Source organism: Pangasianodon hypophthalmus, chromosome 2 (genome assembly GCF_027358585.1).
Source record: "Pangasianodon hypophthalmus isolate fPanHyp1 chromosome 2, fPanHyp1.pri, whole genome shotgun sequence".
NCBI classification, from domain to species: domain Eukaryota; kingdom Metazoa; phylum Chordata; class Actinopteri; order Siluriformes; family Pangasiidae; genus Pangasianodon; species Pangasianodon hypophthalmus.
In genome coordinates, this window is record NC_069711.1 from 6,469,817 (window position 1) to 6,492,626 (window position 22,810).

At 36.3% G+C, this 22,810-nt stretch overlaps 1 protein-coding gene across 1 annotated transcript; it reads right to left on the reverse strand.

Annotated features, from left to right (window-relative positions):
* Positions 1-10,087: 10,087 nt before the first annotated feature.
* Positions 10,088-19,822, reverse strand: sdc4 (syndecan 4). Its single transcript, XM_026920606.3, has 4 exons — positions 19,626-19,822; positions 12,463-12,663; positions 12,134-12,296; positions 10,088-11,772 (listed from the first exon to the last, which is right to left on the reverse strand). Exons 1-4 carry the CDS (start codon positions 19,680-19,682, stop codon positions 11,621-11,623), a joined length of 573 nt encoding a protein of 190 aa, XP_026776407.1. The 5' UTR covers positions 19,683-19,822; the 3' UTR covers positions 10,088-11,620.
* Positions 19,823-22,810: the final 2,988 nt, after the last annotated feature.

Below are 22,810 nucleotides of genomic sequence, written 5' to 3' on the forward strand. Positions count from 1 at the left end.
GCTGAATGAAAACACTGAGAGGTCAGCCTTAATTTAGGCCATTTCTTTTAGATTGCACTTTTAGAAGGGTAAAGGGCAGATATGAAAATAATTATATGCTTTTAGAAAAATCTTTTAAAAATGCTATTCTGGATATGAACTCATTTATGTAATATAGCCTACAGATGGTTAAAATGTGAGTTAAAGTGTTTAAATTATATACTCTAGTCCTGAATTCTGCCCAGATTGGAAGCCTCTGATTTAACACATTTCATGTTATTTCAGTACAACACACACTCACACACACTCTGACCTTCCTCATTTCCTTTCAATTGCATATGATTAAAATATATACAGCCAAGATTAACTCAGCCTCATTATTCCAACTTCCCAGGTTTTGCTCCAGTCAATAAATCCTACTCACACTCAAGACAGCTCCTTTTTTATATTATACTATAATATATTGTGCCATAATAGGGACACTCATAAACCCTATATAAATGTTTCTAACACTATTTGACTTGACACCATATTTGATGAATACCGTCAACATATTCACTCTATAACTATTTCACACATAAAATTATTTGCAGCAATCCAGGCACATTAGTTTATCACATCATTAATCTGATTGCTGTATTAGAGTCATAAATATCAAACTCTGCTCCAGAAATAATTAGATGCTAGGAGCCACGTTAAGGTTTTTAGATTTGGCAGGCGCTCCGTTCTCTAGTGTTTTGAAACAGAAACTATGCACAATGTTTTATTGGTGGAAAAGTTCCCATGCTGCATGCACTGTGCATTCATCACTAAAGCTACGTCAGTTCCCTTCTATCAGGTGGCACTGTGATGTTGTTTTAACCTTTGTCAAAATGTACAAAATGAGGACTGTGATTTATTGTAACCATTTTCACCATTATTTGTAACCATTCGGGAAATGTTCTAGCCTTTTATAGTAAGCTTATTTTTGTTTTTACGTCATAATGTGTATCATCATGAGGAACTCAATAAAATAAATAAATAATATAATGAAAAGAAATAATAGAAAGCACTGCTGCCATTAAAGTAAAAGGATTTCTGCTAGATAAGCAACTTCTTGTTTTTGCATTCTGTGATTTGGCCACTATTAGATCCCATTTATTGTTAGCTTTTTATTGGGGAAGTATTTCTTAAAAATGAAATACTTTCATAAAAGTAGTTTAATATCAGCACCATCACTCATGGTTCTATAATACATTGCACCTCTAAAGTATAACTTTCATCAAGGCTTTGGTGAGTTTCTTTCTTTCTTTCTTTCTTTCTTTTTTTTTTTTTTTTTTTTTTTTACAAATATTAAATTTGAGATTAAAGTCCATAAAAAGAATAAATGACATCTTCCTGTTCATTCATACTTGGTCCATACATTTATATGGCTCCATCTCCGGTGTTATATGAAGGTTATGGACCGTTTGCAATGGTATTCTGCAAACACCCACTCGGTCTTCATTTATGACATCCAACAGCCAACCTACAGTTTGAAAGGAACAACACTCAGGATCTGGAGTGTTTTTGTGAGAAACAGCCTGGTTTCCAAGCTGTTTTTGAGTTGAGCACACCCATTTTGGATCGCTAAGGTGAAACTCATGATGTATACATAAACACACTCAGCCAGGGGTGAAAACCTCAGCACTGGCATTCAGAACAGTGAACACAGCACATTTTATGTCTGACCATGCTACATGTACTCTTTTCTCAGGATGTTTTCAGAAGGGGGAGCTGGAAGGGAAAAGGAGGAAATGTCCGCTGGCCTGCGGTTTACCCGCTCTCTGCTAGCATATGAGGGCAAGAACATTTCTTTTGTGTCCATGTTCCTCGACCCACACCTCTTCCACTGGCGTCATGCCACAGTACAAACTATAGAAAAGAGTACACCAGTGATATCAAGGTACAGTGCCAGAGACAAAAGCCACATACATTGCTCAGCGGTAGGCAGCAATGAGACAAATAAAGAGATGGCTTCTCCTGTGAAGAAGCCAGAGTTGTTTGTTATTCATGACCTTTGGTCTACACAAGGAAATGTAGTGCTCTCTGGTCAATGGATTATGTGAAACAAGGTCCAGGCAGAAAAAAGATAATGCAAAAGAAGAAAGACAAAATGAAGATGGAGAAGAATCCAAACAGAAAACAATAGTCTTTGCATTAATAATATTTCAGCCCCGTTATATGAAGTTTTGCATTTTCATAAATGTCATGACTGGTAATGGTAATTCATTATCATAACTCAATGTGAACACTCGTGTCTACTTTTGGCAACCAGTTCAAGAAGTTTCTCATGTAATACAGGTAAGTGGCTACAGGTTTAAAAAAAACAAGACCTCATGAAAGAGAGAATAGTAGTTCTGTTAACATAGCGTCATATTTGCTATGGTGGTTAGTCAAAATAACACAGTCTGATGCAAGAATCTGCAGTAGTCATTTTGTCAAATTATGAACACGTCATTGGTAGGGCGAGACAAAAGATTAGGAGTCATAGTTTTTCTTATGACTTAATTTGTATGAAATCTAATGAAATCAATTTGGCATTAGAATTCTTTCAAAGACGGGCCTGAAATAAAAAGTGCTGATCAGCTAAACCAGCCAGTTTCTAACCAAATCTTAACATGACGCCCAGAGCAAGTAAATCAAACAAAGCAATAAAATCAGCAGGGAAAGCAGCTAAGTATTGAAACATCACATATTTAGTCCCAACTCCTATCTAAACTAAGGGTTTTTCTGTATTAACCATTAGCACAGAGGTCAAATGTCAGTTTTAACACTACGAACAGCAGTTATCAGCAAATTGTTTTATAAATGTAACATTCAAATGATTGTGTAGTTTAAAGAAACCTGTTATCTGTAACATATACAGTAGCGTGTTAATGATGGTTAGTCTCTGTAGCGAGCAGCTTATTAGCTAGCTACTGAATGTGCCACAAACGAGTTGTCCAGACAGTCTCTTTTCTAGCAACATTTCTTTGTATCAAAGTATCTGTTTTCTTAATGATGGTTACTATACTGCTTTTTCAAACATATATTTTTAGGGTACTTTTTTTTTTTTATCAGTGTCTGATTAATTAGTGATCAGTGAACAGTGATTAATTAGCCCCAGTGAACAAGATAAGGGCAACTGTGGGTTGACAAAACTCACTACAAAACACTGTAAGGAAAATGAAACCTTTACAACCAAGAACCAAAATGCAGCATGGGGACTTCATCTTCCTCTGGCCATTACTGAGAATCATAAGTTGCTTTATAACAGTCTTTGAATTTTAGTGTACTTGTATTTTAGTTTACAGTTTACATGTAATTTATAGTAATGGTTAGTAATATGGATACCACTATATTAGTTAATAAGGATACAACTATATTAGTTATTACTAGAGTCTGTATACTGTAGGTAAAGAAGACAGGTTGATCATAGCAGAAAATCAGTAAAAGGGAGCAGAAGCTTGTAGGCCAAAAGGAGGCCGAAGTAGAAGTAGAAGCTACATATGGTTCCCTCTTGTGGTGAATGTAGCTCACGTGTCAACATATAATTAAATTATGTAATAAATAATATAGTGGATAATTCAACTGTTGAATTGATTTGTTAAACTGGCTATTAGCTAACATGATCTTTGCAGGCAGACAGACAAGGCGAGGTTAGAAAGTATCCTAAATTTAAAAAAAAAATTCCACATTGTTTTAGTAAAATATATTTATGTTTTCATAAAGTAGCAGAAAAACTAAATTTTGGTGAACACATGAATTATTGTCTTTTTTGGCTGTTTTCCAGAATTCACCTACAGTAACATCCGACTCTCTCTCTCTCTCTCTCTCTCTGTCTGTCTGTGTGTGTCCACATATGTGTGTGTCCATATGTTAGTGGAAGGAAGAAGGAGTTTATAGGTCTGAATTTCCACCTTATGTGCAGGTGCTGTAAATTATGTGTTTGTGGTTTGAAATAGTCAGGTCATTCAGTTTCACCTTCCTTCCTGTGCAGCACTATGTAGTCATTTACATTTCACTACTTATTTAAACATGATATTTATACAAAGTATTTATTTTTGTCTACAAATGAAGAAATACCTGTGTTCTAATGACACGTTTAAAATGTTATTTAATTGTAGCATAATTATTCATGACATCAACAAGTAAAATTGACTGCATATTAAGATATTGGTAACAAGTAATGTTCTATAATTCATTTCTTATAAGAACATAACAGGGTTTAATAATTAATAATAACGGGGTTTAGAAAATGTTCAGTATTAAATAACCAGTTATGAAATTATGAATTCAACTTCATAAGAAATTGAAAATAATAAATAACCAATCTTTTCTCAAATTCAGCATGAAAGATTAAATAAAAATCAGAGTAGAATATCAGAATTAAAAAGTAAGTACAATTTTTATAATCTATTGTATTAGCAGTATAATTTACTTGCAGTAGCAGTATAACACAGAATTTTAAAAAACCTTCAACATCAATCTCTAAAAATACACTGAGTTAAAACACAGTGGTACGTCTAAGTAACTTTCTATACCTCCCAGTTGACCACGATACTTAAGAATCAAACACCATTTAATGCATATAAAATCATATAAAATCCATCAATGTGCCATTTAACCATAGTTGTGAGTGTTTCCTCTGTTCATACATTGTGCATTCATTGTAAGTATAACATATCTGGAGACATACTCCTGGAGACAAAATACAGATCCATATGCAGAAAGTTTAATCAAAAAATCAAAGTCAAAAACAGTCTAGTTAAAAAATACAAACAAACAAGCAAACAAACAAACAAATAAATAAAAACAAGTATCCAAAAAGGTGATCAAAAAATGTAGTCGATAATGCAGAGCAGAGTCAATATACCAGACTCAGGAATAACGTTAGACTATAAGGATGAAGACAAAGGCAAAAATGTGGCAAGGAAAAACAGGTCATCCACAGGATAACAGTCAAGAATAGGTAACAAGGATGACTCGCAAACTGCAGGGCTTCATGTAGACTCTAAAGCAGTGTTGCTTTTCTGTTGCTTTTTTTCAGAAAGTTAAAAGTTGAAAGTTAAAGTCACTCAAAAGCTCAAAAAGTCACTAGATGATGTCATAGACTAATTTGCTTAGTAATTTATTCACCATGATCTTTAGCATATCAAACTACAAATGAAGTACACGAAGACAGAATTATTGTCACTTAGAATATAGCAAAATAGATAGAGACAAAAGTAGCAATGACAGTGAGTAGTTGTGAAGGAAACAATTATTCGCTTTTGTTACTTGTAAATATCATCAAGAAGCTCATTAAAAACAAAGAACGGGAAAGGAGTGAGGGTGGGACAACCAGTGGTGATCAGTGGTTGATCAACAATATTGTAGAATAGTTTATTAATTTGATACCATGTTTTGCATTTGTCACAGTTTACTGTATTTATTACAGCAATTTATTACATAGTAACTCGTTTTAGGAAACTTTAACTTGCAGTACTCTTATTGTACCAGGAGGAGGCATTATTTGCACTTCATCATCCTCCAGCAGAGATAAGAATAGCTTCTGATCATATAAGTAAATAAAAAAAAAATACATAAACAATCTAAGTAACTAACTAACTAACTAACAAATACATTCCTTACTTCAATAATAATTGCAGAGGTCAAAAAATTCTGCAGTAGTACTATTGTTACTATTATTATTATTATTATTATTATAATACTAGTAGTAGTAGTAAGAATAAAAAGAAGAAGGGGAAGAAGAAGAAGGGGAAGAAGAGTATTTCATGTAGCACTAGCAGTTACAAAGCCAGTTTGTCATTTGTCACTAAAACTGGTTTAAAACATATTATGTGTGCTTGTGTAATGACTGCTGTGCGATAACAATAAGGGAAGTTCTTTCAGGATCAGTGATCACAGAGAATATGAATCGTGTTGACGCTGCCTGTGGCATTTACTTCTTCCTAGCTGCTATCAGATCTGTGAATAAACTCTCATTCTTTCTGGAAAAGAATCTCTGAACTATAACTTAAGCAAAAGAAGTCCCCAAACATGCTGTGGGCTCTTTGGTTGAATGATTTGATCAGATATTTGTCAACTTTGAACCTAATTCTAATAACATTTCAACTACATGCCTACAGTAAGTACTAAAGCCAGCTGTACAGTCGGAATAAAAATGTATGAGCTGTGCTTGCTAAAGTCTTGCTGATGTCGCTGTTTCTGATTGAACTCCCGTGTTTTTATATTCCCCTTGGCCGCTGTGTTTTTTCTGAACCTCTTACTGTTTCCTGTTCACTTTTTGTGTTTTGGATGCTGTTGGCATCATGTTTAATTAAACCTCTGCACATAGATCCACATGTTTCTGTCATGTCAGCCATGTTACATTAGCTCACTTATATAGGAAGTGGGAAGCCATTTAGACATCAGCCATGAAAAAATTTTTTTTTTCTGCAAATACTATTTACTCTTAATACTATTTCACTTCCAGTAGTCTATAACCACACCAGACAAGCACACGTACATGTGCAGATCCTCATGTAATATAGAATTTCAGCCACCATATAATTTTGGAAATAAAATTGTCACACTTCTGCCACAACATTGTCATTTTGGTAACCTATTTTATGACTATTCTGGAATGATTTCCTATGTTTTTCTGTAATTTTCCTGGCCTGCAGTTGCATGTAAAATCTGTTAGGCTGTCTGTTTTATCATACAACACTTGCCTGTCACAATTCTAACTCAGATTTTTCAGTAAGGTCTTCCACCTCCACAGGGAGAGAATAGACCACTATATATTGTGGCTATTGGGAGTTGTCTCAGGGAGTTGTCAAACTCCGCCAGGGAGAACCACAATCATTAATGACTTGACTTGGCATCGGTGAAGGTCTACCTGTATCTTGCCAAACCACTTCTGGGTGCAAATGCCGCTCAAAACAGTGACAGTTTTTACACAGACCAATCAACTCACTCATACACTTGTCTCCCAAAAGAATATGATCCTAAAAATGTGTTTTATGAAGTGTAAAGTGGCATAAGGGAGTGAGAAATGATTAGCATAAACCAAATTCAGTGAATACATCGTCAGGGCACTCTGAAAAGAGCTCCCTAACATTGAAATATGCCATACAATCCATTGGCGTGAAGCTAGGTTAAGTGAGAGTGCTATCCACCCTATCCACATGTGACAGAAATTTTTGTGCTCGATAACTGAATTTAGCCAGATTATGGTACCAGCTCCAGTTGAGAATGCTATGATGACAGCTGAGCGGAAGTTCCCTTGTGCTTGCTGGAACTGAGAGAGTTTGGCTGGACCCCAGAAGACAACATACCTGTGCCAAACTGAAAAACAATATCTCTAAAAACTGCACTTTTTCTAGTGATGACTTCAGCAAAAAAGTAAGGGAAACAAATGCTCTGGTTATAAGTTCTCCTTGCATGCACTGGTGGCCATCTGACACTGGAGTGACCTTGTGGCGAAACCCAAGTTTTCTGTGCAAGGTCACATCACCTAAATCCATTTGTAAACCCATTAACTTCACAGTATTCCATGAAAACAAACCTGAAGGGCATTGCAGAAGTGGACATCATCACAGTGGACTATAGGTGGGCTGGAAACCAGGCCTCTACCATGATATTCCATGGGCATTACTTAGAGGCTAGCTGCTCCAGGATGGCTACCTGGGCATTATTGTGCACTTCACTCAATATCACCTCTCCCAGTGACGTGAGTGCAGCGATAATCGCCGGACACCTTTCCACTCAGTCATATGGTGTGTTAGTTCCTCAGGACATTGTGGCATACATTATACAGGTGATTCTTTTTGCCATTTGTGGTTAGGAGGAGTGAAATAGAATGCTGGTTACCACCAGGATTCCTCGTTGTTCTGAACCAGTGCTGACTCAGAGAGAACTTGGAGTAAATGTTACAGGAAAGATGGTTGTATGACAGTAATGTTTTTGCAAATACTGTGTCATGTCAATTAGTAACTTTGTTGGAAAGTCTTGCCAAGCATGTGTTGTTAAATTCATTTTCATTTTGTTTTCTTGTTGACTGAGAATTTGTTCCAGAAACCAACTTGTAATGGTATACATTATATATCTATCTATATATATATATATATATATATATATATATATATATATATATATATATATATATAAAGCAAAATCCAAAGTCATTACTACCACCACCTTACTTATCATGCAGTACTATAATGCTAGTAGATTTTGAACATTATTATTATTATTATTATTATTATTATTAGTGTGTGTGTGTGTGTGTGTTTTCTGCCACCTTGGTGTAAATGTTGTAGTTGATTTCAGGACAGCATGTTTATTCAGTTCTAGGGCTATTGATCTAGTTTTTGGGTTCTTTTCCAGTCTTCACTTGTTTTTTTTTTCCAGTCATTTTTCTTATTAAAGAATTCTGCACTTGCATCCGACTCAGTCTCGATGGATTCCAAGACAGTCTCGCCTTCTGCCAGACTCTTCTAAAACGGTTCTACTGAAATCCTTGCAGATAGGGAAAAACTTAGTTGCAAAGTTCTACATAAATAACTGAAGAATCCATAAAAGAACTAACGTAACATTTTTTTAAGTGTTTGTGATGGATAGCTACTATTAAATCAGTTTTATTAATCAGTTGAACTTAAATGTGTTGTTGATTCCTTTAACCATTATTTTCCTCTCTCACTGACACACACAGCAGATGAGACAGGCTTAAATGTCACATAGCTGGGCAAAAAAACTACCACTGCTACCGAAATAGTGGGCCTCATTTATTAAGCTGGATATGAACTAATTTAGAATCATAAATTGTTGGTCGGAGCATTTACGCAACAGATTTGGTATTGGTATCCAATAAGTTAAGAAAAACATTTGTATCCTACGAGAGTTCCCAAGAGTGTGTAAATTTACACATAAGAAAACTAAAGTAAACTAAAGTAAACCTTGAATGATTGGCTTCAAATCATATAATTGGCATTGATTACTATTGGCATGGCAATTTTATGTATGGATTATGCAGTCAAGTTTAAATAGCTTATTTATTTCAATTGCACACAAAAATGTAATGAAGATTTTGTGTAACCAAGTCATTTCATAAGAATGGCATTAAAGAAATAGTAAATATGAAAAGAAACCAAGCCAACACAAATCCATAAATTAAGACAAATAAGACAAGTCATTCAGTTATGACAAAAGAAATGGTGCTGTATAAAGGGAGGACAGGCTGTAAGCTGAGCTGGCATTAGGTTCCTGGAACGTTTAGTGGGTGCTGCGTGTAGGAGAGAACAAATATTTAACATATTTACTCACAGCAGTTTCCCTGTGTGATGTGCTTGGTGTCGAAGATCACTTGGGCACAGTATAGATATCTAAAGAAATCAACCTTACTGAAACTTTTGTAAATCTGGGAGAAATTTTGATTTAGTTATTCTTCTCCTTCTTATTATCATGTTTAGTACGTTATCATTATTAAAGGATTGCTAAATGAGGCCCATTGGTTGCATGTTGGCTGTAGTATATATATATATATATATATATATATATATAAAATTTATTTTAGTTATTTATTAATAGCAAGTGGTTATTAATGAATAAATTGGAATATTTCACATTCATATTAAGTAATAAGTGGATAATGTGGTAGTTAGCAGTGACAAATATATTGCTAATATACTATTGCCATACTATGTAGGTCAATAATATGTGGACCCAGCCAAGGAAGTTCCCTGGGTGGGGAATTTTTCAACAGAACACCTACAACTGGAAAGTGCAAAGACTATCAATCAGTCATATCTTAAAAGGTCAAATAGTGAAAGTACAGAAACAGCTCAGAGGAAAACAATATAAACAGCTACAAACAGCAGATACAGAATGAAGCTGCAACAAGGAAACTACTGTAATTAAAAAATGCAGTTACTTGTCATTTAAAATTCGGAATTCCCAAAGGTCAAAAACATTTGCTATTTTTAACATTTAGTTTATTAATATCTCATGATAGTATGACAAGCCAAAATATTTTAGACACTTAATCAAAAGCAGGCACTTGACCAATTGACTAAGGTGTTCTAAGACATAATGCAACCCCCCAATGCAATACAGGAAATGACACTTTGGTAATGTGCACAAAAATAACTTTATTTCTGATCAGATTAGAACCTGCATGCAGAAACCAACGATCCACTGATTTCTTCACTACATCGGTGATTTCACATCATGTGTTGAAGGAAAAAAGCAGCAAATTTTCATACTTTCACCCCATGCAAATAACATGGCTCATTCATTCACCTTGTAACTAGTACGAGTATCCTTCTACAAAATATAAATAGACATCACTTAAAAAGGACTAAAAGAAATAAAAACTCTTACAATATAAAAAATGCATCAAAACTCTTCGAAAAAAAATCTTCCACTAGTGTATAGATTTCTCTTTTCTAAAATCACATGTACAGCTTAGATGGGGAAGAAACCCCCGACCTGAAGGAAGGCAATAAAATAGTCTATTCAAAAGTTAAATTAACACAATATAATAATAAAAAAGAAGTATTCTATGAAACACTGAAAAGAGACAGGAAACGTTAACTATAAAAACACTGAGAAACAGAACAAAAGTTAGTATAAGCATTGGTCATCAATTTGAGACACCCATTTTGCACTGGTAAAGAAGCAATATAAAAACAATAAAGAGTCACTCACTCTATGTTTAATTTGCATACTCAATACCGGGACAAAACAAGAAGAGAATTATTTTGGCATTTAAATATTTGGTAAATAGAAGTTCGGCAAAAATGGCCACGTACCAAGGTGTACACTTTCAACATATTCTAACGGCTATTTACAGACCCCTGGAAATGAGAAAACTGTTTGCAGAGATCTTTCTTGAGGTCTTCTGCAAAAAATATGTGTAATTGTCAACTCAAAGTAAGAGGCGCAGCTAAGCTCAGTGACCGGGATACTTAATTATTTTAGTCTGAAACTTGATCATTCATAATTAACATAGACAATATAGACATGTGGAATGTAAGAATACCTTATTTGCTGTGTTAAAAATAACCTACATTAACGTTAATGCCCCAAGGTCGCTTTCAGAAGATGAACAGAATGTTCTCAATTCTCGAGTATCAATTTTTACCGCTTTGCCCTAAGAATGGAAAAAAATTAATCAGTACAGTTTCTTTAAAAGCAAAAGGCTACAGTAACGTTCCCCAGCACCTACAGCACATACTTCTGCTAAATGACACAGGCGTGTGCAGATAGAGTCAGTTTTGACGGTTTCAAAGTTTTGTACAGACTTTGAATCCATATTTTTCAGCCGCAAAAGGGCCCCATTTGCACCTTTTAGTGTTACAAAACAGGGAAGTAAAGAAAAGGATAACAATGGCTATTTACTTTGAGCAAAACAATGGGAAACCAGACACAAAAAGGAAAATGTCAGGACTTATACAGTTCAGGCTGCAACAGAGCACCTTATCTCCTGATAAAGTTAAATTCAAATATGCAGTCAGAGTAATCACGGTTTCATCTGAGATGCTGGTTTGCGGTTTCTCAAGCTAGACAGAGAGATGGAGCCTAGCTGTGCGTCAGAGGCACTGTGTGATTTGAGAGTTCAGAGTTCATATTTGAGTTAGCTCAAGAATGTTTGTGTTCATGCGTAGATCTCGGTGGTGGGAGCTTTCTTGTAAATGGGCTTCTTGCCCAAATCGTAGCTGCCTTCGTCCTTTTTCTTCATGCGGTAGACGAGGAGGAGGATGAGAAGCACAGCAAAAAGCAGCCCAACTGCACCACCAGCAATAACAGCTAAAAAAAATATATATAAAAAAGTAAGTAAAATATACATAAAAATATATTAGCAGACTCAGATCATTTTTTTTTTTTTTTTTTTTACTTTTCAAGCATCATTCAAAGCTAATTATTTCCTACTGACCACTGTTTTTACTTTTTTTTTTTTTCCCCTCACTTTACTCAATTGAGTTGTGGCTTTTATATTGACTTTTCACTAATAATTCATTTACTTAGTGAAGCATATTTTAAGGATACATGAGTTAGGTGGATATTTTTATGTAGGTGCATGGTATTAGTCTAATAAATGATCCAGGTCTTGTACACCATGAGAGCAAGTACATTTTTATGTTTCCTAATGATGATCAATATATCTTACCGGCCAGCACTTCTGTCTTGTTAAAAATGTTCTGTTCTCCTGCGTGAGACAGCTGGACACTGGGAGGATGAGCAACTTCGTTCTCTCTCACCAGCTGCATCTCATTATCTGTTGGCCGAGGCTGAACATCTATCTCTGGGATGCGGTTATCAAAGTCTTTAGGCTAAGAGGTACACACACACACAAAAAAAAAATTAGCACGCTAGTTTTTCCTACATTGTACACATTATGCAGTATCTCCGTCTATTAATTTATTTTTTTTTCTTCAATTAAACCTGCTGAGCTATTTAATTTGATTAAATACTTTTATATGCTGGATATTCACCTACCTCAGATTTTGCAACTTCTTCATTGTTCTTCACTAATGGCTTGTCATCACCAGAGCCTGATATTTCATCATCGTCCCCATCATTGTCCTCATCATCATATCTTGTGCTGTCCTCACTGGGAAAAATGAAATCACCAGATGAGTCGAAGTCTTCGTGTGATGTCCCAGGCTTTGGAGGCATCCATGTTTCTGTCTCTCGTACCTGCAAGCACATACACAGAAATATTTATTCATCTATATAAGAAAAGACACAAGATCAGACAGCTTATTATTTATCAATGAGGCCCAATATATTATTCAAACCAGTACTGATGCATTTAGAATACAGTAAGCATATATGCATTGAGGGTATACTGAGCAAATATGAAGACTCTATGTATATGATAGGGTCTTTTGGGCTTAAAATTCAGTCTGATTGAGCCATAACCTTGAAGACACCTACAGGAAGTATCTTATCAATATGATTCAACTTATACAGGAAATGACTGATCCCACGACAACCCTGAGCACACACAATGTCTGTTTGCTAAACAATAGGATCAAACACCTGACCATTTCGTGTGTCTTGTATCTGGACTGATAAGATTTTAACCACACGCATTTACACTTGCAGTCAAATGCTCCTGTCAGACAGACTGAAATCAGCTCATTACAGTCTAACACGAACTTCCAGTACTGTTCTTTAGTTAGGTGTTGTATGATGGTTAATGCATTAAAAATATATATTTTTTTAAATGCAATTTTTGAACATAACTTTTTTTTTTTAAAGGTGTCAACTTTGACATTGATAGATCATATGCATCGCATATTGGGAGGGGTTTTGGTTGTAAAGTGTTTACACTTTTATAACATATGGCAAAAAAAACATCCCAGGCCATCGTCTGAGTGGTTTGAGTGAAATCTAACTCTATTTTATATGAGACGTGGCCACGTTTTATGTAGATGGGCTTGAGATAATACATGAGACAGCCAGGTGTAAATGGGGTCTGTTAACTGGATTTGACCTTTAGGCTAAACATACTGTTTGCTCTTCAAAAGCAAAGCAACAGCCCTGTTGTCATCTCTGTAATTTCAATGATTATTAGAAAGTATAAATGAAAGACAACAACTGAGCTAATTATGTTGGTGGAGCTAAGCCAAGTGGAAAACACAAGGTAACAGGAGGATGAATGTCATGAAGCATGTAACCTACAAATTAAACCTTCTTTAATAGCTGGCAGAAAGATCTACATTTGCTCTTGGTGGGTTTCATGCTGAGTAACACCTGACCAGGTTGATCAGTCTGGTTGATACAGTAAAATTTAAAGCTGACTAACACCTGGTTTCTATGTATTCAAGAATGGGTGGATCACAACTGTGTGTTATTCATCCACTCAGTTTAGCTTTGTCAGACTACACTCACTGATCAACTCAACCTCAACATTAACTTGGACCAGAGGGTTAGTGCACTGTTCAAATGGGGCATAATTTAAGCCAATAAAAAGAAGACTTGATCACAAAAGGACCATAGTCAACTAAACAGTGTTTCAACTAAGCAAATCAACAAATGGACAATATACTTCCCTGGGGGCAATAATTTTCAGCTCCTTTTTGACATAGCCATATTTTTATATGACACAATGCCATGAGTTTCAATTCGCAGGTGTATACTACTAGCAAAAAGAGAGGAATCTCTGGAATGCTACAGTTCCAGTCGTAGACAGGTGACCACTTTATTTCTCAGGTTGCCATGGCTACAAAAGCCCTAGCGATTATGGGACACAAGAAGGTGTGTCAGACTGGGTGTCCAAAAGGCTAACTCATATCCAAGCACGTAAGATGTGTCATTTTTCTATTGAATCACATGTCACTGATTCAGTTTTTCTTTGTCTGCATGCTGTCACGTATTTGCGAGTTCGTCAGTCCTTGAACCTGGTATAAATAAGAACATTGTGTAAACCAGCACAGCCACACCTATTTTAAATAACAACACGGCCCTGTGGTGATATCCACTGAATCAGGTGACCTTGTGTCATATGGTCTGGTGTATAAAGGTAACTAGCTCCTTCTCCAAGTGACTACATTCTTAAATGCTGCTTTGAAACACTTGTCTTAATACTCTAGATTTCTGCTATCTTTCACACCTTTGTACTGTTTGAGTTTTTCTACTGCTCCCTAAAAGGTAGACTTGGTAGCAAACATGTAGGCTACTCTCCTCCTACTTGTGCACCGAAAACCTGCGTATAACCATAATAGTACAAAATAGTGAAGCTATATAAACACACAACTCAGATTGACTGAATCCAAACCGTTTCCGACCCTTGTACATTCAGGAGGGATGTTTCTCCCATGTTTCTTAGTCAGTGTAACAACAAAGCAAATTATGTGACTTTAATAAATCCAATAACATATTCATGGCACTAAATGATTTCATAAGCTACAGGTGGGCTTTTTACTAGGGAAGTTACTGCAACGGCTGAACACAAAAGGCCAGATCCATTCCAGGAAAGCAAGATCATGCAAATACCACACGAAACTGAAGTCAGCTCTGAGCTCTCATTTGTAAAGAAATATAAAGCCACTCAGAGGAAGGCATACAGTGAGCAGACAGAAAGCACTTGCGTAAGCCCCCTTAAAAACTCCCCTGTCTTTAAGAAATTATATAGCCAGGAAACCAAACCAGCTCAAACAATCTTCACCAGAAAGAGAAAATGCTCAGATGAAAGTGTTGAAAACCACACGGGCTCACACATAAGAACCAATATCTGAGAAGACACCTAAAATTTTCATAAAAGAGAAAAAGGCCCAACCATACTACACTGAATGTACTGCTGAGGAAAGTACCAACATTTAATCACTACAGCAAAACAAAGCAAAATTCCTGACACTTGAAGGAAGTATCTGAGAAATGATTGTGACTGCTGCTGCCTACTCGACCTTCTAACTAAATCAAGGAGGCTTTTTACTCTGTCTTAGTAACACATTCCTTACTGAAGTCATGACAATCCCACTTCATGCATTTTTATCCCATAACAGTACAAAAACATGTAATCTATATAGTTATACCTGTATAAGTCTGCACACTAAATGCCCCTGTGGACAAAACATGATCCTTCTGCTTGGAAAAGATTGATATTATATTCAAGCTCAGACCCATTTGTTCTATATACACCTATGACCATGTCTCACACACTGTAGAAGCGTTCCACCTTCAAAGCAGCTATTTATAGTCTTCTATGCGTGCTAGGCAGAACCTGTACAATGCCAAAATGAACACACTCCCATTACGCAGAATAGAATAAAGGGCTTTTCACATCATTCTCTCAACCTCCATGCATTTTCACTGAGAGGTGAAGGTGGGTAAAGTGACATGACTCAGTGTTTCCAGCTTTGCTAGCTAACTTAGTTGACACAAAACCATAAAATGGGAGCAGTCCAATGGTCCACCTTCCAAATGAAAACACTATGCTAGCAGAAAATTCTGGCCTTTTTGGAAGTGGAGCGAGATAGCTGAAAAATCTCTTAAGGCAGCGTTTCTCAATCCTGGTCCACCACCCTGCACATTTTTTTATTTGGAGAGGACAGAGCTCAGCTTAAATAAAGCCTAAACATTTGGTTCTGCACTGTTAAGGCAAAAAAAAAGAGAAATGTAATCTAAACAGAAGTCTGCAATTTGAGAGAGAACCATTTACATGAAAACTAGATGTTTTGATATGGAACTGCTTTGCAACTGGGTGACCAAAATAGCATATAAAAATATTTTTGAGTATTTTATATACCAAGGCACTTGTATGAACGGAGTACGAATTGAGGAGAGCAGCACTGGCTGTGGCAGTCTCTGACGTCTGCCTTATTCTCAGTATTCACTCAACTATCTGGTCCTTAAATGAGCAAAAAATACTGCACTGCTTGCATATTATATTCCTCAGCACAATTTCTGGTTTTCTGTGCAAAAATCAAAACATGTCCACGCTACAAACCAAATCAGAATGTTTGTAAACGTACAGGTTTCCGCTATCCGCCTGGTCTCTCAGTTCCACGGTACAGAAAACTGATCAACTGTTACATTTTAGACTCTCTAAACTGAATTTAAAATCATCTATCCATATTAAACTAATAAGAAAACATGTCAGTATTTTGCTTCATTCAAAGTTGACCTTGCAGCTCCCTCATTCCAACAAGTTTCTTTTTTCCAACATTCTGTGACGCAACGCCGCCTTGGATTGTGAAACTTTTTCTAATAAGTGTACATCGCAAATTCTTTCATACTTTTGCAATGAGCAACGTGTAATGGAAAATAGACTCAGTAAATATGAAGTATACTGAAGACAATAGTTTCCATATTCTCCCATATTCTAAATTTCTAAAGTATGTGACTAAATAACAGAGTTGGAAATGTGATTATTCAGGTGTTTTAGGGAAAAGAAGGGTAATACTTTGTCGTTGGTGGCAGCTAGACACTAGCAACCAGCAGACAGTAGAGAATACAAAACTTAGCAGTAGAACACTTCCATGAAAAAAGGCAATGTTGGATGGTTACTTTTTTCTTTAAGATAGATTAAGCTTTTTTTGCTGTTACCACAGACACTAATTATGCTTAGCAGCAATGAGTCCAAGTATGTTTATAGCTCTACAGATGCACTGACCTTAATGTTAACAAATTCTATATGCAAATCAAAGGCTGTACACATGCACAAGGGAAGAGTGAGTGTACATAAATTATTTACTTATTTGATCTTGAAACTTCTTCCTGACTAGCAGCACACAAAAGCCCCTCAGCGTGCCAACATTCCATTCAGCAAAGGGATTTTATAGGCCAGTGGACAGCAATGCAGAAAGCGTTATTACATCTTGGTGAAAGTATTTATCAAGTTCACTGCTCGGACATTCACTGGACATTACATTCTAGCGTAATAACATTACTAACGATTTCAAAATAAGTGACTCAAATAGTAGTGAGCACCCGTTGATGACCCAAAGCAAACAAGTGCAATGACTCACATGGTATGCGCATAAACAGCCTGATTATTGTCACGTCTCTTCCCAAAAGTGGACTGAAGCAGTTTTTCCTGCTAAGGCTTTGACTGTAGCTCGATTCCAAGTAGAATTTCTGCCACAGGAATCTAACTACGCACAAATGTTGTGGTATTACCAAGAACAATACTCACATTCAGCTCCAGGAATTGTTTAACAGTCAGTACATTACTATCACTCAAAGGGAATATTATTACTATCAGTGTGGTAATTATTTCCCCTGAATCCAGACTGTTGCTGAAATCAACTGACATCGATTCTGCTTTGAGGCAAAAAAAAAAAAAATTAAGAAAATGTTCTTTGGTTCTCGTTAATGATTAACCTTCCACTGCTTGGATGGGATTCTGCACCACTTATATGTCATTTTACAAATAGAATCTGGCAGATTAATGGAAAGGATGGCAAGGATAGCATAGTTTTAATATCAGTGCTGCATATTAGATCCCAGCGCTACCATCAAACAAACAAACAAACATCATATTCACATTTTATCTCATCACCCTGAGTGCAAATCTGTATGCATCCAAAGGAGAGAGAGAGAGAGAGAGATGATCTTTACTCAAATGAACACCATGCCTGAGTTTAAGCCCTTCTCTTGTCCAGTGGCTGGAGGAAGAGCGAACAACAGAAGAGCTGGACCATTTAAGTCCACCCAAGTGTGTGAATTCCCAAAAGAAGGCTGGTCTAGGCCACAAGGGGTCAAATTCCACAGAAAATGCTATACGAGTAGGAGGAGGGGGAATGAAAGGGAATATGTGATGCTTCTGAGGAATGCTGTGGTTTCCTCGGGTGAACATTTTAACACGTACTACCACGTTTACCATAAACAACCAAAGACGTTAAAAGAAAAGCAACTCTATGTTGCTTTATGTATGTTTTTATCGTGTATGTGTATTGTATATATGCATGTATGTATGTTTTTTGGTTTAGACATGTGCCAATTAAACAGCATGATCCGTTTTTCATGGAATGACATTTACCTATCCTCGACTTGAAGAGAACTGAAAGTACAAAGAATATAAAGAAGATATCGCATTGCATAACCAACTGTCAGCAATTATCAGATACTTTGGTCAAGCTGTCTATTACGACTGCTGGGACAATGAAAGAACATTACAGCTGAAAGCTCTTGAGCATCTCGCGGCAGGAAATTCGATTCAGCAGCAACACCAAGACCAGGAGCTTGGTCTGTTTATCTTCAAGTGCATGTTTAAAAAGTACACAATATTCCAAGAGCGCAAACGGAAAGTTCTCGGCTCGGGACATTTGCATTTTGCCTGTGTGTGTTTGTGTTCATGTGGCTGACTGACCACACACACACACACATCTGCCTTACTACCATTCCTTTCTATTGCAGCTGCTGGTGGACAGATATGTGTACATGGCCATTCTTTTCTACTGTGGAAAAAAAACCCATGACACAGGACTTTGTATCATGTCACTCGCAGGTGTTTCAGCCACAAACCACTGAAAAAGAAAAAAAAAAAACACCTCTGACCAAAACAAATTAATCTGGAAGAGCTTAATCTGTAGCTGATTCAGGGAGAATAAAACTGGAAGTGATTGCCTTGATATCAAGTTTTCAGCATTTTTACTCAGAAAAGTAACAAAACCAATATTTTGGACATTAAAATATGTATTTATTCAAGAATTATCAGACACTGAATCACAGAATGCCTGTAGACAAAATAATGATCATAATTACAAGTAATTCCTTATATAACTTAAATTACATTACTTATTACTTACGAAAGAATTACTAAGAAATGTATGAATTTCCTTCTAACGTTTAAAAGCCGTTGTTGCTTTATAACATGTGTATTAAGCCGATGGGACAGCGGCGGAGGGAGCTAGCGGCAGGACAATCGACCACCTCAGTCTCAACTAGGCTATTGTTAGCGCACTTGCTAACTGAAACTCTTCCAAAGTTTTTGTTAAAACACAGGTCAGTTGATAGTAGGAGGTAAAAACTGCTAGTCCATTCTTCCTTACACTAAATAAAGCTAACAGAAATGGACCTAGTTTAATTAACCACACAGAAAAAACCCCGCAGGTTAGACAGATAGGTAGGTAAACGACTGTAGTAACTTTGCGGGTTAGTTAGCCTGGAGTGTTAGCTCTCACGATTAACGTCAGCTCCAAGTCACTCACCGACTCGGCCAAGGCAGCAGCAGCCAGTAAAACCAACACGAGGGTCACTTTCAGCATCTTGGAATCCAACAGAAGTGAAACGTATTCCTTTAGAGGACAGGCTGAAGCTCTTTAAACGTAGCTTTAGATTTAGAGTTACACACAAAAGCACCAAGTCGCAGCAGCGTCGCTTTCTTTTGATGCCCCGCCGCCGCACGAGCTCAGGTTCTATAGCCGAGGAGTTAAGCTCCGCCCCCAACAGGAAACACGAGACCAAACTTTCCCTTGCGCTGTTTACGGGAAGAAAGGAGTAATAAGAAAAAGGAAGAAAAGAAAAGAAACGAAAGGAAAGAAAGGTGGAAAACGAAAACCAAGCAAAAGTGTTCATACAGAAAGCTTATAAACTCCAAACATTAAACTGCTGTTATACTGTTTAACCAAATTCACCAACTGAGCTGAAATGAACGATTTAAATAAGCGAATAATGATGTGTACGTAGTGTATGAGTGACTTTACTCGACGTTTAACTTTAAAATAACATGGAAATAACATTTATTCACTCTGTAAACTAAATACACGGTGAAAACGTGAGTCCTAGTGAGAGGGAAACATGGAGTAGGTGCTTGCTGCTGGAACTGACGTCATCTTGCAAATGCGTCATCACCTGCGCCGTCCAAGTTAGTGGAAAACTTGTTACGTCATTGTGTTTTTCCTTTTTCTTTTCTTCCTGTCTTGTCTGTTCAGTTCATTCCTCTCCTCTCCTCTCCTTTGATGGGATTTCCTTCAGCTTTCTATCAGTGAATACATGACTGCTATTCCTGGTGGTGGAATTTGTGACTTCATTATCCTTTGATTGATTATATCCCCAAGCCCCAGCCATTATAGTGCAGTCATCCTTATGGCAAACCAGCAGTATCTAGATAACACTGCTGTGTCTGTAATGCCTTAGGCCTCTAATGGGAGAGGGAGAAAAATGCAACTGTATTAGATTACATTCTTCTCAGCCAGTTTTCCTAAACTTCACCAGGTGTCACTGGAAATACTATGGGCATGGTGTGTTGTGGTCAGATGACACCAATATTGGAATTCTTTTTAGCTATATGCAGCACGGAAAAGCTCCAATATCCAGAAAAAACATGGTGACAGTGAGCCTGTTTTGCAGCCAGTGGTCAAGAGACCTTTGTGAAGACTCATAATCATGTATAGTGCTAACCTCCAAAATGTATGACCCTAAAACCTGGTTGCCTCTGTCAAGAGGTTAAGACTTGGCTAAAGATTGATCTTTTCCTCAAGATAATGCCATAAAAATAGAAATAGTTTTGAGGATGCTAAATTGTTTTAATTTTGTTTTTACCGTAAACCATGAAGAGAGAGAAATCTATATACGCAAACATAGGAATTTAAAGAAGCTTGAAATGGCCTGCATGGAAAAGCGGCCCAAGATCCTGCTCAAAATAATTTATTTTTAATACTTTTTGGTCATTTTTAGGAAGGAGGCCAATAATTCTGGAGTTCACTTTATCACCATAACTATTATCAAATACATTTTATAGTTTGCAGGAAATCATCATATTGCTTAAATTGTTAATCATAATTTTGATAAAGACCTAATTAGATAATATTGTACAGTAAGTTGATTAGGTAAACCCTACCTTCAAAAAAACTGTACATTCCAACATCAGATGACTATGGTGTGTGCTGATATACATATTTATTATCATTATAAGAGCATAAGCAGTTATAACAATGCAATTTTATTGTAGTTCTAACCACTGATTATATTATTACCATCATATTACTGTATTAAAATTACTACTCTGCTATATATAAATATATTTCTCTGTCAGTAAAATTTCATGGAGCATTTTTTCACTGAAGAATATTATTCAGATTAAGAGATTGCCTTCCATGTGTGTTTCAGTGTAACTGCAATTCTTGCCATAAAAAAACACTGCCAGTGGGTGAAAGTTTGTGTGAAGCTGTAAGCAGTGAGTTTCAGGTCAGTATAAATCAGTTCAAAAGCAAGCACATTCACACACCACACCCAAACACACACATACAGACACACACACACACACACACAAAATCACATCTACATTAGAGAGACCTACACTGCCCTTCTCCTTATCGCTGCCGTGACTTTCTCCCAGCTACAATTTTTTGTTTCCATGCATAAAAAAAAGCAAATTCCACCCAGGTTCTGACACAGTCTAAGAGACATTCCACCTCCAGTACAACAATGAAAACCTTTGTGTGCACGATAGCATGTGTTTGCTTTTCCTTTTGTTATATGATTGAACTCACAGCATAGGATATATAATCATTTTCTGTCCTGCTGTTTTCTGCTTTTTCACATTTAATGAGTTGTTTTCAGTCATAGTATAGTATGTGCAGTGGTGTTGCCTCTTTCTGTCTGTGTTTGCAAATTTTATTTTTTACAATGAAAATGTATGTGTTACGAAGTATAAATGTAGGAACAGAATTTGACGGTCATGTTTTACTGATACAGCTATGTCTCTTTATGATGTCTAATTGTAGCCTAAGTCACCATACAAAGCAATAGGATAATTCCATTATAGATCTGATTGCTATGTGGACTGATGCAACTAACAAAAGTCTTATTTAAGTAAAATGTTTAGGATTCCATCTGAGTAACATAATCACATGTGGTGTTAATAAACTACATTTAAGATCCTTCATGCTTTCTTAGGAGCATACTGTATGTCTTAAAAACCAAGGCACCATACTTTGGCCATGTTGTTCCTTGTTTAAGATTATGCCAACCTCCAGGGTGTTGCCACTGTATCACAAGGTCATAAATAAAAAAAGAACATACCAAAATTTACTTACGACAATGGATAAGGATTTGTTTTCTAAATAGACATGGCTTGGCAAGGACAGATACTGTATTTTAACAATTTCAAGCTGTGTGGAGCCTAGCTGTAATGCCGCATTTGGACTTCTTACATGCCTCAAATGTAACCAAATATATGCATTTATTTTTGTATTAACTTTTAACTGTGCTTGCCACGAAATCTCATAGTTTATTAGTATGTATATATTAGTATGTGATTTTGAGGTATTTGCAGTTCACTGCTGACTTTGTTGGCCAAGATGACACAGTTGGCCAACCTCACACAAAAATTTCTAGAAATTCAAACAAACAAGACAAAAGTGCATTTAATTCCATACAAATTAAACAGCAT

Excerpts from the sequence above, each read along its gene's own strand:
- sdc4 (XM_026920606.3), bottom strand. The coding sequence starts at position 19,682 with ATGCTGAAAGTGACCCTCGTGTTGGTTTTACTGGCTGCTGCTGCCTTG. Across the intron at positions 12,297-12,462 it reads AAGAAGTTGCAAAATCTGAG|CCTAAAGACTTTGATAACCG; the intron begins GTAGGTGAATAT and ends TGTACCTCTTAG. Across the intron at positions 11,773-12,133 it reads CAAGACAGAAGTGCTGGCCG|CTGTTATTGCTGGTGGTGCA; the intron begins GTAAGATATATT and ends TATTTTTTTTAG.